This window comes from Amphiura filiformis, chromosome 9 (genome assembly GCF_039555335.1).
Source record: "Amphiura filiformis chromosome 9, Afil_fr2py, whole genome shotgun sequence".
NCBI classification, from domain to species: Eukaryota; Metazoa; Echinodermata; class Ophiuroidea; order Amphilepidida; family Amphiuridae; genus Amphiura; species Amphiura filiformis.
In genome coordinates, this window is record NC_092636.1 from 62075988 (window position 1) to 62092572 (window position 16585).

General features: G+C 36.7%; 1 protein-coding gene across 1 annotated transcript in view; it reads left to right on the top strand.

Annotated features, from left to right (window-relative positions):
- The first annotated feature begins 2804 nt into the window (after positions 1-2804).
- The window catches only part of LOC140161289 (uncharacterized), a 54006-nt gene continuing 40225 nt past the window's right edge, over positions 2805-16585 (top strand). The window contains 5 exon segments of the mRNA XM_072184763.1: positions 2805-2919; positions 6923-7218; positions 8112-8204; positions 9659-9762; positions 13498-15678. Of these exon segments, the coding sequence (XP_072040864.1) occupies positions 2909-2919; positions 6923-7218; positions 8112-8204; positions 9659-9762; positions 13498-15678 (2685 nt within the window). The 5' untranslated portion in view covers positions 2805-2908.

Sequence of the window (16585 nt, forward strand, 5' to 3'; positions counted from 1 at the left end):
TTCTCCACGCTTACTTGGCTTCGTTTACTTTCTGTATTATGCTATGGTTAAAATATTCTGTGGTACCAGCAAATTATGCATGAATGACGTTATTGGTGATGCATAATTTATGAGGTCATATGTCACAGAAAGAATGGTTTCGCGGGGTTTAATACACAATCAAAACTGGACAAAATTGGTAGGAAATGAAAGCAAATATGTATCTTAATAACATATTAGGGCCTACTCAAGTTATGCCTAAATCTTCTGTGGATGGAGACTTCAAAAAAGTTCACACCAATATGCAAATTATTTTGACCTCATGAATATTCATTAGCAGTGATCTCGCGCAATTTTCTGCAGCACGGATACGTGGGATCGACGGGATCTGCGGCGAAAAGTCAGCGCGGAAGGCTGGAGTAATTTTCTGCAAGAAATGCCGGTATAACCCCGCTACACGATTCCCTGGCTTTCATTTATAATGTTGCCTTTCTGTTGAAATTTTAGGTAAGTCAGAAAACAGTAATACTGATCTATTGAAATTGATATTCGTGTTATTTTTTGCCGTTATTTTATGGTCGTGAAGCGCTGTGTGAGCTTTGTTCGTGTGTTGTCGTAATGTATTTGCCCGGCCCGGGTGTTTGCCGTATTTTGATTCTGCCGGCAAAATCTTATTCTAAGCTTCCTTTTCGAAAATTCGATCATATTAATGTTTCTTGGTGTTTCCTCGGAGATTATAGTACATATAAATTGTATTTCCTTATTGTATTGGTGTTAGATTAAAGGAGGAAATGTACAAGTTATTTAGATTGTCCAAAATCGCAACGAAATTTTATGTTGAAATGGGTAGCGTTTGGGATTCCAATGAGTTTGTTTACTCCCTCACCCACGTGGGTACTACGTACTACCGGTGTTTTTGAAGATCAGTCATTTATAAAATGAAAGGAAATTGTCCGTCAGTATGAATGAATTCTTAGATGCTGGTCTTTTTTATTTCAAATTCAGGTTGCACAAAATACCCTGGCAAGTACAGAAATTTTTACAATAAAGCTGAATGAATGGCATGTGACTGTTGGATGTCGACTGCTGCTGGCAAGTGGCATTACTAAGTGTAGAATTTTAATTTCAGTGAATGTTAATTTTTACATTCATGTGTATTGTGTGCATCTGTGTGGTAGATGGATACAAAATAATGTATAATATCATGAATATGTGAAGTACTTAGACTTTGGTCAAGTATTTTTCAATTTCCCAAGTGTATTTTGCCAACTTGGGCCAAGGCCATGTTATATATCTCCAGAGGGAGGATGTACAATTAATGGAACAGCCCAGGTTGCCCCTCATAATTCACCCTTATAAATATTTTTGATAAAATTATTTGTATGTAATGTATTTAATAAACACTTTTTTACCCAAAATTTACACTGGTGTGAAAAATTGGCTTGTTTATTTGGTTTTCTTGACATTAAAAAAATGACAGGAAATGGAACTGCAGCAGTGCATTGTGGGAGTCTAGCTTTTATGCAAATTCTAATTAATTATTCATGATGTAATGAATAATTAATTAGGTTCATGAATAATTAATTAGCTGATTAATTATGCAATTTCTTTATTTTTAACTACTAAATTTTTACTTGTGACCCAACATGTGAAAATTAAATATTAGGCATGTGCATTGAAATTCTTTAGAAAACCCAAAATTGCACTGAAATTTTCTGTACAACTTCCTAGATGAAGTTCTGAAAGGTTTCAGTACAGTATTGACATCAAATCAAAATTTATGATTGCAGAATATTATAGTTCACCCTAATCCTAACCCTAACTTGGTAGTGAGAAGACTAGATTAAATACAGAATGCGATTACAGTTACACCCACATTTGTTCTTATATAAGGGACACCGATTCAGCAAAATTCCTTATAATTTGCACAAGTTTTTTTTTTTCTTAAATAATCTCAGTTTTGGGCTCAGGTATACTACAAGTTTGCTGTATCATGTATTTTCATCAATGTGCATTCATAATATTATGGACTTTGATATGAAATACTTATAAAAAAGCAGTATTCTTATTGTCAAATGCTTATTTCATTTGCAGATGCTGGAGTTATGCCCTCTGGCTCATTGAAACAAATTATTGAAAGGGTACATAATTTTTTAAGTTATAAAAGAAGTATTAAATTTGATACAGCCATTCAAATCTTTGTAACTTATTTTCATGAGCATGTTGCTTGTGTGCGCATTAAATTTTTTGAAAAGACCATTTTTGCACAATGTCTTCATATTTTGCCCATTATTCAAGCTTGATTGCACAAGTCCTGGTCCAAACCTGCAATCCAAACTCACTCAATTGATGGACAATCTCACTTCTCAACATACTAAAAAATCATCATCATACTGTCTTTGATGTGCGAGTGGCCAGCGTTCAAAAATAGGTGTCTGGACTGGAATAAAGCATTACGGTACATGAATTTTAAGGATTAAGGGCAGCTATTTATCTTTTCTACTGGACTTCTTTTATGAGTGGCAATATTTCATATCCTATATCACATTCACCAGTCTGACTGAAAAAAGATTATAGTCTTAAAATTCTTAACATTAGTTTTTACAGCGCAGGTGTTTTGACAAAAAAATCTTACCCCCCCCCCCTTATAATTATTGCAGAGCTCCATAGAACTTCTTTGTTTGTTTTAACTTACTCTTTGTGTGAATTCATACTTCAGCCTTGGCAGGCTGTCAGTGTCTTATTGATTAATTGATTGATTGGTGTGTCACCCAATTGTGGTGTTGGACATTGTTCTTTGATGTAACCTGAAATCATGTCCTACAATAAATTTAATGATCTTTGTTTTCTTTCCAGATCCTCAGATATTAAGTGATGCCATGAAAAATCAGCATTTCATCCACAAATAACAAATTCCACCAAACAGAAAATGCCTAGAAGGTGAGTTTTTATATTAATTATCTGCCATCTACAACCCATGAGAGAGATTTTCAGAGACATGTATTTCTGTACAATATATATATTTTGTGTAACAGTACTACCAAAGGATCAACAATTATAAGCCCATTTTTATAATTAAAAAATTGTATTTCACAAAGCATGTAAATAACATGCTCCGAATTCAACAGTTTCACAATCGCGATTAATAAAGTAAGAATGTAATACAAGCATGAACGATTGAACATAAATTATTCTTCTTCAGGATGTCAGATTGTGTTTTTATCACATTACTTTCATGTTATTCATGATGTAATGAATAATTAATGAGGTTCATGAATAAATAATTATGTGATTAATTTTGCAATTTCTGTATTTTAAACCACTAAATTTTTACTTGCGACCCAACGTGTGAAAATAACCCAAAATTGCACTGAAATTCTGTACGCCTTCCTGGATGAATTGTTGAAAGTATTAGTATGTGTTGCCATCAAATCAAAATCTGGTATTAATATAATTGCAGAATATATACATTTGTAGTCACCCTAACACTAAGTACATGAACATGTAATTGGTGGAGGGGGGGGGGAATGCCCAAAATTCTTGTAAAGTTCAAGTCTATCCAGAAAATTTTTTTTTTTTTAGTTCTCTGCCAAAAATTAAGCAAAGAGGGCTCCCTTACTCAAGAATTGAAGAAGGGCTATCTAGATACATGTAGAAATGCTCTAAGGCTTGTGTGTGCTGTGTGTCCATCCATTTTTACACCTGATAACACAATATCGTATGATCTAAGCAAGTTTGGGTGTCCATCTTTGCAGCATAAATGTACGGTATCTCAAGCAGGCGGTGGTTGAGTTCGGAGGTTGGTCATGATGGGTCAAAGGTCATAGGGCTAAACTGCTATAAACTGCCATATTTAATTTGATCTAAGCAAATATGGGTGTCCAGTTGTCCATCTTTGCAGTTATAAATGTATCTCAAATAAGCACTAAGCAGTGATTAAGTTGGTGTATCATGTGTCAAAGGACTGTAATTTCAAACGTTGTCAACACAATATCAATTAAAAGCAAGTATCAATATTCATCTTCGCAGCATAGATGAGCAATTCCAAGCAAGCATACCAAATTGGTAAAATTGAAGTCATGTCAAATGTGATTTTCGTCTTATTTTAACATGTATTTTTTTCAGTAAAAATAGTGTTCATTGTCAAAGAAACATCCTATTTTGGATAAATTTGCATATTCTTAACTGGAAAAAGTAGCAAAAGGGCTATTTCATTATAAATGACACGTTCACAAAAATGGCTTTTATCATATCTGGTTGATATAATTAGGGTGATAATGCAGTGTTATTAACTTAATTCTAAGTATGCCACAAACTACAAGCTACATGAGCATTTTTACAGAATTCTGTCTATTTTTTGTATAAAAAAATTGCCAAAAGGTACATTTTAACCCAATTTTGGAGTCCCATTTCATTTTGCCCATGTATTCTGAATTAATTCTTTGAAAAATTAGGTACATTCTATGGCAATGTGCTTGTTGCAATGAAAATATGATATGTGTGGAACATCATGCAAGTTGAATGGTGAAAATTGGTGCAAAAATGTTAAAATTCAGTAGATTCTTGCAAAATTGGCATTTTCGTTAAATAAAAAATGAGTGTCCTCTCCAATTCATGCCTCCATTTTTGTTAACATTAAAGAGGAAATATAAACCCTTACCCTACCTGTATAATCTGTGTTATATTACCAATTGATGGGACAGGGCACTGATTGAGGAATTCATTTATTTTACATACAGTAGACCACTTGTTCTTGATACCACAGTTCCACGTTAAAAATTTGTCCTCTCCAGAACTGAAGTTAATTACTAATTGTTGAAATAAGAAGGATTATATCATAGAATGTGAAATTTGTAGAGGAAGAGTGGTCTTCCTTCTACCAAGGTGGCACATGATTTGGTATTTGTTGCATTTCTGCAAGCCTGTATCCACGATTCTGTTTGCAATTTAACAAATGTCCTCTCCAGCACAATTATGTCATTTCCATGAATTGGTAAACAAACTAAAAAATAAAAATTTCAAAGAGCCAAACCCACAAGAAATTTTTGCATTTTATTGCAAATTATGCTTACAAACCACTTTAGTGTTCAAATTATTGTCCAGTTGTTGAGAACACATATGATATTATTCTGCATTGAACTTGGTTAGCTAAAATTGCAATATTCCTAATTTAACCAGAATATTAACCCTGTTTGTAGTGGATTTTAAATGCTGGGGATCTTTTATGCAATAATATTGATGCAATAATATTGATGCAGCTATTTCTAAAGTTAAAGTATGCTTTATTATGTGTTAAAAATGTGTCCTATCCAGAACAAATGACACAGGAGGGTCTTTTATTTTAGGTTTTCCATGACTAGTACAACAGATTGACGCAGAATACTCACTTATGCATCAGTGTAGCTATTGGGCAGGACAAAATGACTATTTCATGAATTTTTCATGTGAAGATAAAGTTTATCCTTAAAATATGTAGTAATTTTGCACCATTTATCTGGATTAGTATCAATTTACTAATTGTTTTATATTGAAACTGGCATATTTAAGACACTGAAGTGTAAAGGAACATACAACAATTATTACAGACTAAATATGAATAAGTATGAACCCAATGTTGGTTACATATACTCTTTCAAAGTTGTGTATTAAATTGTTTAAAAAATGTCCCCTCCAGGCGGCAGCTATGTTTTACACAGCAAAAATTCAATTTAATTTTTTAATGGTTCCTGAGGGTTTGACGCTCTAATATTTTGAGAATTATTGACACACCATCTGAACTTTGAAATGATAATGAATTTGCATGAAATAAATGAGTTTGAATTTTGACCCCTTTTGGGACTCAATGTTGTCATTTATAATGAAATAGCCCAAAAAGAGCAAGACTAAAAGACAGCAGGTGCTCTGTACTGTGAATTGTTTGAAAAAATTATGCAGTTTGATGTTTCAGCACTGCCTAAATCATTGTAGGTGACATTTCTCTGCAGAAGCCCTTGCAGAATGATGCAAGGATTCATAGATTGCAAGGATTTGAATTTTTTTTTTTGTGGACAGCATGTTAATTTAGAATATTTTGTGTAAAATAATTTATTTGACCGACTGCCAAGATTCATGATAGGGTAGCATTAAGGCCCGAAAGTACGGGGTTGTTTTCCCGTGTTTTTCACTCCCGAGCTTGCAAAAAATCCAAATACATGGGGTGAAAATTAAATCTTGGGGTGAAAAATATTTTGCAGTGTAGTCAGGGGTAGGAGTAAGGTCCAAAAGTAGAGGGTCAGAGTTCACCCCCGAGCTTGCACATTCCCAATATATGGAGGGTGAAAAATTAATATTTTTTAAATTTAGGGGGTCATTCACCCCCGATCGGGGGTTAACGCTACCCCATATCTGTTGGGCATATGACAAAATGTGACAAAAATTTTATGGGTGCTGCTGTCAAATCGAGATTCTGAGTAAAATCTTATATGCTTGTACCAATTTCAAGATCGCATGTGCAAATGAGAGCATTCTCAGTTGGGGTCTTAGCTAGATTTGACAAGTGCCAGACTGCCCGTCATTTTCACCAAAACTGCCTGTCTGAAATTTGACCTAGAAACAAACCAGACCACTGCACCTTTGAGGTTCATTCAGTTCAAATAGCTATTGCTATAATAGCCTTGGTTTATTAATCTGGTCTTGTTTTGAGTTCACAGAACTTATTCAAGCATTATTTTTATAATTCCGCGGATGGACGGTAGCTACCTAACACCCTGTTCTTAGTCTCTGTCTTTTGTGCACTTCCACTCTCTCTCATTCACGCCCTTGATCGCTCATTCACTCTGCATGTATGAGAATTTGTTCAGCAGTCAAGAGCTTTTGATCCTACATGTACAATTGTACATGTACATAGCAAAATTCTTGAAAACCAGTAATGATGGGATTGCATTATCTTTGGTCATGTTTACAGGAAGCCGCAAGTGATCCGTCACATAACACAGGAAGAAGAGTCCGATGAACTCCCAGAGGTTGATCTTAATCCAGACTCTGCGGATAATGAAGAAATAGATATCCCGGATGAGGAGGAGGCAGATGAAAACTCTAACGAAGATGCCGACAATGAGGTGACAGAGGTAGAAGATGATGTTGAGGTGATTGACGACGAGGAAGAGGAAGAAGTGACGCAGGAAAAGGTGAAGCTTGTCAATGGGGACAGCAAAGTGGAGATCACAAAGGATGAGAAGGGCAATGAAATATTGCCAGATGGTAAGTCAACTAGTGATTCCAATGAATAGATCAAAAAAATGGCAACTGCAAAATGTTAGAGAAGGCTAGATTTATGCCCCAAAATTGGCGGAAAAAAGAAAAAGCAAATGTCCTCTATTGACTATTGCATTAGCAGACCTGATGCTGGAGGGGCCATGTGTAGTAAATAAAGAATATCACTTGTAATATTGCTTGGATGTGGCAGAAAATGGATTGTTAAATTTGCAAACTCAGGCTGGAAAATCGGGTCAAACTTACAGCTTATTCAGTTGTATTGTTGTCAAATTCTGCATTTCAAATTTTTTGTGGTAGAAATTAATCCTTTAAAAGCGAGAAACACACTAAAAAGCGAGATTGCGTTTTCTTAAAAGCCTATGAATAGAGAATGCAAAGCATACAGTACAAATGGCTAAAATGGGAAGTCCATGATATTGGCTTTAAGGTTATTATCACTGACAGTGCAGTCAGCAGCCACCCCAAGAGATTAAGGTGGGGATATGGGTGAAGCCTCCAGCATACTTTCCTGCCGTTGTGGCAAGCGGCAGGGCGTTTCAACCAATGACAAGCCTTGATTGTGTCCGTTTGTCTGCAATACGTGTGCGCCACGCCGCTCAGCGGCAAGCGGCAGGGTACCGTAGTATGAAACCAGCATTAGTGTTGAGATTGAGTTAAGATTAGGGCTGGAGTTGGGGCTGGTAGCAGAATGTTTAGTGGGCACGACCATTAACAGTAGTATAATCGTAAATCCCTCCTTTCTACAGGAGCACCGTCCAGATGTAGGATGAACCGGAAATAACATTTATATACGGTTGTGTTTTGTTGTTGTTTTTTTAATTTTTTTTGCTCACAAAAGTCTGACCCTTAATTTTATACCGTCTTTGTTTTCTTTTTAGGAACACTAGTTTTACAACCTGAGGAAGTGAGTGAAGAAAATGATGAATTCAGTGGACCAGAATTTAAGAAATCTAAGAAAACTGTTGCATCAGGTAAGTATGATGAATGCACTCTCATATTAGTACTTTTTTCTCTTTCAAACATCAAACTTTTCAAAATAGCATCTTTTCGGTAAAACTTAGTGGATTTACTAGCTCAAGTGGCAACTTTGCAATTCTGATAACACTTTTATAATATATTATTCTTAAATCATCCCCTGAGAATTTGGTGAACCATGAGCATGCACATTCCTTCCTGCCTCGTATACCTGCACATGAACGTTGCAGTCGATTTTTGAAGAGAAAAAACAGGATGTTTAACCCTGTCTCTGCACCAAACCGTCATGGGTTACAATTGATCATATCTAGGACAAATTGGGTTCCCAGTGTATGCTATAATTATGATCTTGTTGGGGTGTCTGTTAAGTGCATTATGGTGCCAAACAACTATTTAAAAATGAGTTATTTATTAAGTCCTCTCTCGAGGTAGGATTGCCAACTCTTGAACATTCTACAGTTTCGCACATGCCAATTATTGTTGAGTTTGAAATCTCTAGTAAATTGGCAAGTTGATATGCTCTTAGTTGCAACAGGAGTCAAGAATCATGACAAAACTTATATGATTGTGCACTTCAAAACTGGACTGGAAATAGCATCTTTAGGTGGAAGCTCTACAAGAATATATACTCAGATTGGCATTAAATTTTCTGACTGTGGACTGGAGCAACTGGTTCCATACGATGCGGAGGTCGGGAAGAGAGAAGCCACCATGAACCCTGTTCAAGACTACCACCCTCATTCATGCTGTTTGAGTTGATGACTGAGAAACTTGTGTCAAAAAGTGTCAGACTTTCCCACCAGATTCTGGTGATCTGAGACGGCACAGTTGTGTCCAAATTGACTTTTGACTGCATTTGTTTTTGGTCAAATATTTTTAAAACTTGAGCACGAGCTTGTTACAATGGCGCTGTAAATGGGCGCTGATAGGCATTCACGCTATGGCGCACAACCAAAGTCGCGCGAGAATATTTTCATGAGTCTGACACTATTCGAGCGGTAAGTTTCTCAGTCGTCAGTACAAGCATAACACAAATACATGAGCAACGTTGATGATGAAAGATTTAGTCTAGCCCTGTATCACCATGATTTCTTCAGGCCGGGACTTAAAGCACAATTGGGTGTGCACCACCCTTGCTGAGGTTAACTATAGCAAGGAATATTTGGCCTTATGTTCCTCTCAATTTGCCAGCGAATGGTTACGTAACTCCATGGTAACTGGATCATGCACCATTTGGAATTGATAGTACATGTCAAGGACTTTGTGTTGCGATCATTTCGATCGTAGTGCAGAACTCAAAATGTGTGATCCAGTTGTCATAGTGATAATCGGATTACATGTAACACTGCGCTGGCGAATAGTGTAGTGTAGCTACAGCCATAGGTTTAAACCAATCGAGAGAGTTTGGCTTTACATGGTAATTGGTATTGTGTTTTGTCTGTTGATTTAGATCTAGAAGGAACCTACAAGTGTACCTCTTGTCATGAGCAGTTGAACCACAACAACCCAAAGCATGTGTTCAAGCATAAACTACTGGGAGTTCTACTATGTCGGGTAAGTCTGTCTGACAGTCAAATATAAATATTTGTAATAGTTGTAGTGGATATGGTTGTACATAAGTTTTATATATGTCTGGAAACCACCCCTATTATTTTTTCAAGATTTCGTGTTACAAATTAAGCGTACTGTCAACCGTAAAGGTCCTATGCATAAAAGTGATGTCGCGCGTGTATATGCGATGGGTAACTAAGAAACCCTGAATAATTGTATAGTCGGGGATGTAGGCTAAATCTTCAGGAAATTTTGCTCGGATCTTCTCTGTACAGAGTATTGGGAAATGTACATTTCAGGAAATGTTAAAGCAGTTTCAGGAAATTATGTCAGTACTTGTTTACATCCCTGGTAAATGGTGCATAAGTTGTACTTTTTACAAAAATTGGGAGGATTGGTGTATATATGTTGAAAGATTCACATTCTTTTCTTCCTGAATGCATTTATAACCATACTTTCTCTTGGGGTGGTATTCCAGTTATGGAAGATTTGATCTTAATTCTCCCGTCTTTAAATGGAGTCACCCATTAGGGTAACCCCTTTTGAAATTCACTCCTTGTATGGGATATTAAGGTCATGTCTTTCATGAGGTATATTGCTGATAGCGATCAATAGGCAAATGTGATGCATGCTGGGAGTGAAAAGGGCTCAAAAACTATCAAATTCAGCACCCGCATTCACAGTGGATTTGAGCCCGTTTCATTCCCAGCTATCAGCAATACCTTATAGGGGATGTATTTTAATTAAGTGCTGATTCTTCACACAGACCGATATACAAGTGTGTGAGATGTGTACATGTGAGTGAGTAATTGCTATGAAAAAATCTCAAATGAAGCATGTTCACACACTTGCAACGGTGATCCTGGAAATGTGTGCGCTGTATGTGTTTGTAGTGGGGTGTTTGTGTGTAAACAATAAAGCATGTTCACATGCAACTGAGCCATGTGGATTTGCATACATTTGTGTGGTGCAAAACAAGGACACACCTGCTTCTTAACTATAAAAATGAGGACACTCCTGCATTATTGGTCCATCCTTGCTGATAGTGTACAATGTATTTGATGCTATGTACCCCATACAGCGTTTGAAATAAGGCGCATCCTTGCGTCAAATACCTGTGAAAGTAGACTCGGACCCGCAAATTTCCTTACGGTACGGGTCCGTGTGTCAAGCAAAGACCAGAAAAAGCTAGTTTTGTTGTTCCACTGGAAAATCTGGTTCACATACATGACATAATACGCCCAGCTCCCTGAGTACACTTTCATTTTAGTTTCCCATGAACTTTTCAACTTGGGTTTTTAAATTTCAAAGGCAAGGGTGCGGGTCAGACTCTTGAAAATTGGTGCGGACCCTTGAAATTTCAAAGGCCTAACTCCATATACAGCTCGATGAAAGTAATGGGCCATAGTTCGCAGTAGTTTGACCAGGTGTGTCCATGGTCAGCTAGTGCAAGTTGTCTCGGTTGTGTAAGGGTTTTATCCAGTGTTCACCTTTGATCACTTTAGCATGTAGGGGTGTGTGAGTTTACATGTATGTTCGATGTTTGTGCATACATGGGTGTTTGTAACCTATGTATTGTGATTGAATATACAGTATTGATGAGTGTACATTTTGTATAAGGCCCATTTCACGGTTAGGCGCCACTTTTAGTGAAAAAAACTCGAAATTTTCAAAATGGATTAAATTTAATTTAATAGGGGTTTTCTTTTCCAAATAAGACCAGATTTTCATAAAAATATCATTTCCCAGCTTAAATCTCGCTACTTCTTGAAGAAAATTATGATTTATTATCTCATGTTATGTAATTTTTAACAAATTTGATCAATATTGAGTAGTGTATATTTATACTTTGACTGTCCAATACATATATCATAGATATTTGAAATAAACAAGTATGCTCCCTTCTGACCAAATTTGGGCAAATTTTGTTGTGTAATGACAAATTTATGGCCACTTTAATGTAATTTTTGTGGTAAAAAAGGAAATTGACATGAAAAGGTTTACTCAACAATTTTAATAATCAATGAATGACTCTGATATTGCACAGCTTTGAAGGTCATAATATGGGTAATGTTCACAAATAATATCAGCCAGTTTGAAAACACAGGTCAAATTCAAGATTCTGATGTTTGTGCAATTTTGGATGTGACTGATGTCAATGTGAGCGGAAACCACACACTGTAAAGCAGAGTATGTTTCAGAAAATAATGATTCAAAGAGTTTTCACACACTCAGTGAATTAAATGGGATATATTGAAACATATCAACCTGTGTTAGTGTTCATTTTAAAACATTGTTTACAATTTATAGAAGTGGATGTGACATTTTCAATTGTGAACGGAATGTTTCATTATGATAAACAGTTTGCTTGTCAAAAATATAAGCTTTGGGCACTTCTAATACATATATTTTGTGAGATTCTATTGAATTGAGCAATGCTAAAACGTTTTTCCTGACCCTTTATATTTTTGACAAGCAAAATGTTTATAATTTACTGAAATGTTCCGTTCACAATTGAAAATGTCACATCCGCTTCTGTAAATTGTACACAAAACTGTCCTCTAAAGACAAAGACAAAGCTTTGAAATAATCATATATGACATGTACAAAATAATAAACCTATTTTAGAAAGTCAAATATCATGTTGTTCAAGTATTTTGGCCTAAAAAACTACTAATTTTGAGGATGTGACATGTGAACGGAAATTGAAGCTTTTTGAATCTCCTGTCACAATTAAAGAAGGCATACTGAATTAAAGATTTGTTGTGCCTTTTGATCCCCCACAAACCTGTAAAGAAATAACTTCAAACTGGCATCCTAGTCCCATTCCTGTCTTAGTTCTTTGAAGAAACTATTTTGGATGTGACAGGTACCATGGATGTGACACATGTGAACGGAAACTTTGAAATGACATCTGCAAGCTAAGTTGATGAAGGAGTTTTCATTAAATGGTGTCATTAGATAGCTCATAGCAGGAGATTTTTAAAAAACAAAAAGAAAAAATTCTGCCACATTTTGTTAATAAATTATACTATTTGGAAAATTAATCGGATGTGACAAAATTGTGAACGGAATTTGTTGGCAAAAATTCAAAATATCGCTGTATCTACATATTAAGAGCAACAAGTGTAATTTGTTCAACAAATAGTAACAAGACTCTGAACTTTACTAAAACACACTAGTTTGCCATTCATGTAAAGTATTAGTCGATCTATTCCACATTGAATAAGGTACATAGATGTGAACGGAAAATGTCACATCCGAATTCAGAAATTTAAATGGTTCTCATGCTAGTTTTAACTGACAACTAATACTTTGTTCATGTATGGCTGTATAGTGCAACTTGTTCACTACATAAAAACAACAAAAGCAGCTGGTAGGCTCAACATAGTTAAAAGTGGCAGCATTGGAAAATAAATGTCTGTTTCCAGGTTGCTAGTGAAATGTGGTTTTTGACCACTTCTGACCCCTGTGCCCTGAAAGATAAAACTAGAAAGGCCGATTAAGCTAATGGAGGTAGGCCATACAGAGACAATGAAAAATCACCAACAGTAAATTCTGTAACCCCATTATTTTTTACACACCAGGCCAGATATGTTGAAAATCAAAAAGTGGCGCCTAACCGTGAAATGGGCCATAATGCAAGTTATGCCCCATCATTAACAAGTGTGCATCATCACTTGAGTGTCAAGTATTTAGCATTCCCTTTGTGATATTTTCCTTTTCATATTTTTCCAGCAATGTCACAAGTATCTAAGCAGTGGGAACTTTGACATAGACGATGAAGGATCTGAAGACCAATGTACATGGTGTGGAGAAGGAGGAAATCTCATCTGCTGTGACTCTTGTCCAAAAGCCTTTTGCCGAAGTTGCATCAAAACTAACCTTGGTCGCGCTGAGATCAGCGAGATCTTGGCCGACGAGGAGGAACAATGGCTATGTTATGTGTGCAATCCGGCTTCACTGGCTGATCTACAGGAGGAGTGTGATAAAGTCATATTCCACTTGAAATCGCAAGCAGAAGCCAAAGACCAAAAATCTAAACCAAAACCAGTTAAGACTGGCAAAAATAAGAAAGACAAAGAAGATGAAGGCGATGAACTGATGAAAATGATGCAGCTTATGGAAGATAAATCTTCTACTAAGTCGAAACTTGAGAACTTTGTAAAAAACAAGAGTCCCAAAGGACTTAAGAAAACTCTAGAAATTTTCAAAAGTTTAAAACAGCTAAGTGAGCATCTTGAAAACCAAATCAGAAATAAAATTCATGATGACGATGAAGACGATGATGAGGAGAAATCCTCCACAGAGAAAGAAAAAAATAAACATTCCACCAAGCATGCTAAAAAGGGAAAGGAGGCAGAAAAAGCCAAATCAAAGAATGATGATGATGAAGAATCGGATGATGGTAGTTCTGAATCTGCTGATGATGACAAGAAAAAGTCTTCTAAACAGGTCAAGAAAACAGCCAAGGAGAAGCGTGGCAAGGGTGACAAGGCAGCCTCGTCTTCACCAAGTGAGGACGATGTACCAGGAACATCTAGTGGTTCTGTAAAAGGGAACAAGTCTGGCAGAAAGGGAAGGAGAAGTCTATTCAAAGCTCAACAAAAAGAGAAAGCTGTGTCGAGCTCTGATGAGAGTGATGAAAGCAGTGTAGCGGAGTCATCAGTGGAAGATTCAGATTGGGAGGAAGATTCAGGAGTGAAAGAGCGAAAACGGAGAAGAGCCTCAAAGAAAGGAAAAGCTGGTGGAAAACTGTCAGCAAAGAAGGGCAAGGAGGAATCATCATCAGATGATGATGATTCTGATGATAATTCGCGTCGTAAAAAGAAGAAGAAATCAAAGAGCAAATCACATGGAACTGACTCTGATCCAGAAATACAATTCCCAAAAAAGAAAAAAAAGAAAAAAGGTCCTGGAAAAGACTCTAGTAATGAAGAGGAAAATTCCTCTGATGATGACGATGATTCTAGTGATAAGAAAAAGAAAAAGAGAACTAAACAAAAATCAAAGAAATCAAAAGATGGAGACATTTCATTAAGTTCAGAATCTGATGAAGAGGAGAACGAGCAGGACGAGAGCGATTCGGGAGCATCAAGTGCGGAGGAAGATAGGAAAAAAATTAAGAAGGCGATGCAAGATGCAAAGAAAGGTACCTTGGAGAACAAACAGGATCTTGGGAGCGATGCAGAGGATAAGATTGCTGAAAGGTTACTGATGGAAGAGGCTGAGGAAGAGGAGGAAGGAAACAAGGAATCTGAAACTTCAGACTCTGATCTTGAAGATGCGAAAAAGAAGAGAGATAAGCGAAACAAAAAGAAGAGTAAGAAGAGGAAAAACAAGTCGGGATCAGAAGATGGTGATGAAGATAAAAAAGATAGTGATGATGAAGATGCGAAAAAGAAGAAAGGTCAGCCTAAAAAAAAGAATGACAGGAAGAGGAAAAAGAAATCGGGATCGGAAGATAGTGATGAAGATAAAAAAGATGGTGATGATGAGGAGGAAGAGGATGAGGAACCCAAAGGTAAGAAAGGTAAAAAGAAATCCAAGAAAAAGAAAAAACATCATCTGCTTCAAGTTGGGATATCTGAATCAGAAGATGATGAAGAGGATGGCAAGAAGAAAAAGAAGAGGAAACCAGCAAAAAAGAAGAAAAAGAAGGTGGTTGATAGTGATGATCTTATGACATCTGCAGAAAGCAGCTCGGACTCCTCCGATGTGCAACCAAAGAAGAAAGGACGTAAGCGCAAGGGAAAGAAAGATGAATCCACAGAGGAGGAAGCTGATAGGAGTTATAAGAAGAAAAGAAAGAGGCGGAGAATCAAGGAGGCTGCTAATTCCGGAACGGGATCGGGTTCGGGATCAGATGAGGATGCAAAGAAGTCTGGTGACTCTGTTCAAGAAGCCTCTGGATCTGGTGTAAGTAGTACTGAACTGAAGAGTTCATTTCATATTATTCATGTCATAATAAGTTGCGACTGCTTAGGTTTAGAACTGGGCAAGTGCAAATAGCTGCCCTGTGAACATTTGGTAATTTACACACTGTATATTATACCCATCTAACACGTGGCAGCTAATTCTCTTTACCCACTTCTGGCAAAAAGCAGTCATAGAAGTGGGTAAGTGCAAATGGCTGCCCTGTGAACATTTGGCAATTTTCACAGTATATTGTACTCATTTACACATATCAACTATTTCACCTATCCACTTCTGGCGCTAACTACTCACAGAAGTAGTACATGCAAAAGCTGCCATGTGAACATTTACACACAAAGTATATTGTACTCGTCTAACAGAACACATGGCAGCTATTTCACTTACTCACTTCTGACACTAAGCAGACAACATTTCTTTTCAAAATGGGCATCATCTTTTAATACCATATTCAAGATAATTTAATTAAAGCAGGGCCGTGACACTCGTATTCAATCCCTGTATAAAAATTGAAGTCACTTCACGGCAGTTTGACTGACACATCGGCAGATTGGGTGACGGTTACTAGGGAGTTTGGTACCATCGGTATGTTGATTGACAGTTTTGGGTAGTTTGGTACCCTAAATTTTTCGGACCCTTTCCAGCAAAAATGCAGCTTATTTAGCCAGTCTCGTCATGGGGTCATCGAAGAGAATATTTTCCTAGCATATTGAGCTAACTCCTCAGCTATTTGGTTTTTCACGATATGATAGTAATGGAAAGATTCGACCAAATAATCGCTGTTTTTCGCCATTTAATTTTTTTTAAACGATGACGTAAACATGCATCATCTCTTCCACAGGTGATACACTCCTACACAGCTATGCCATCACATGCATGAAGGCGCATAGGC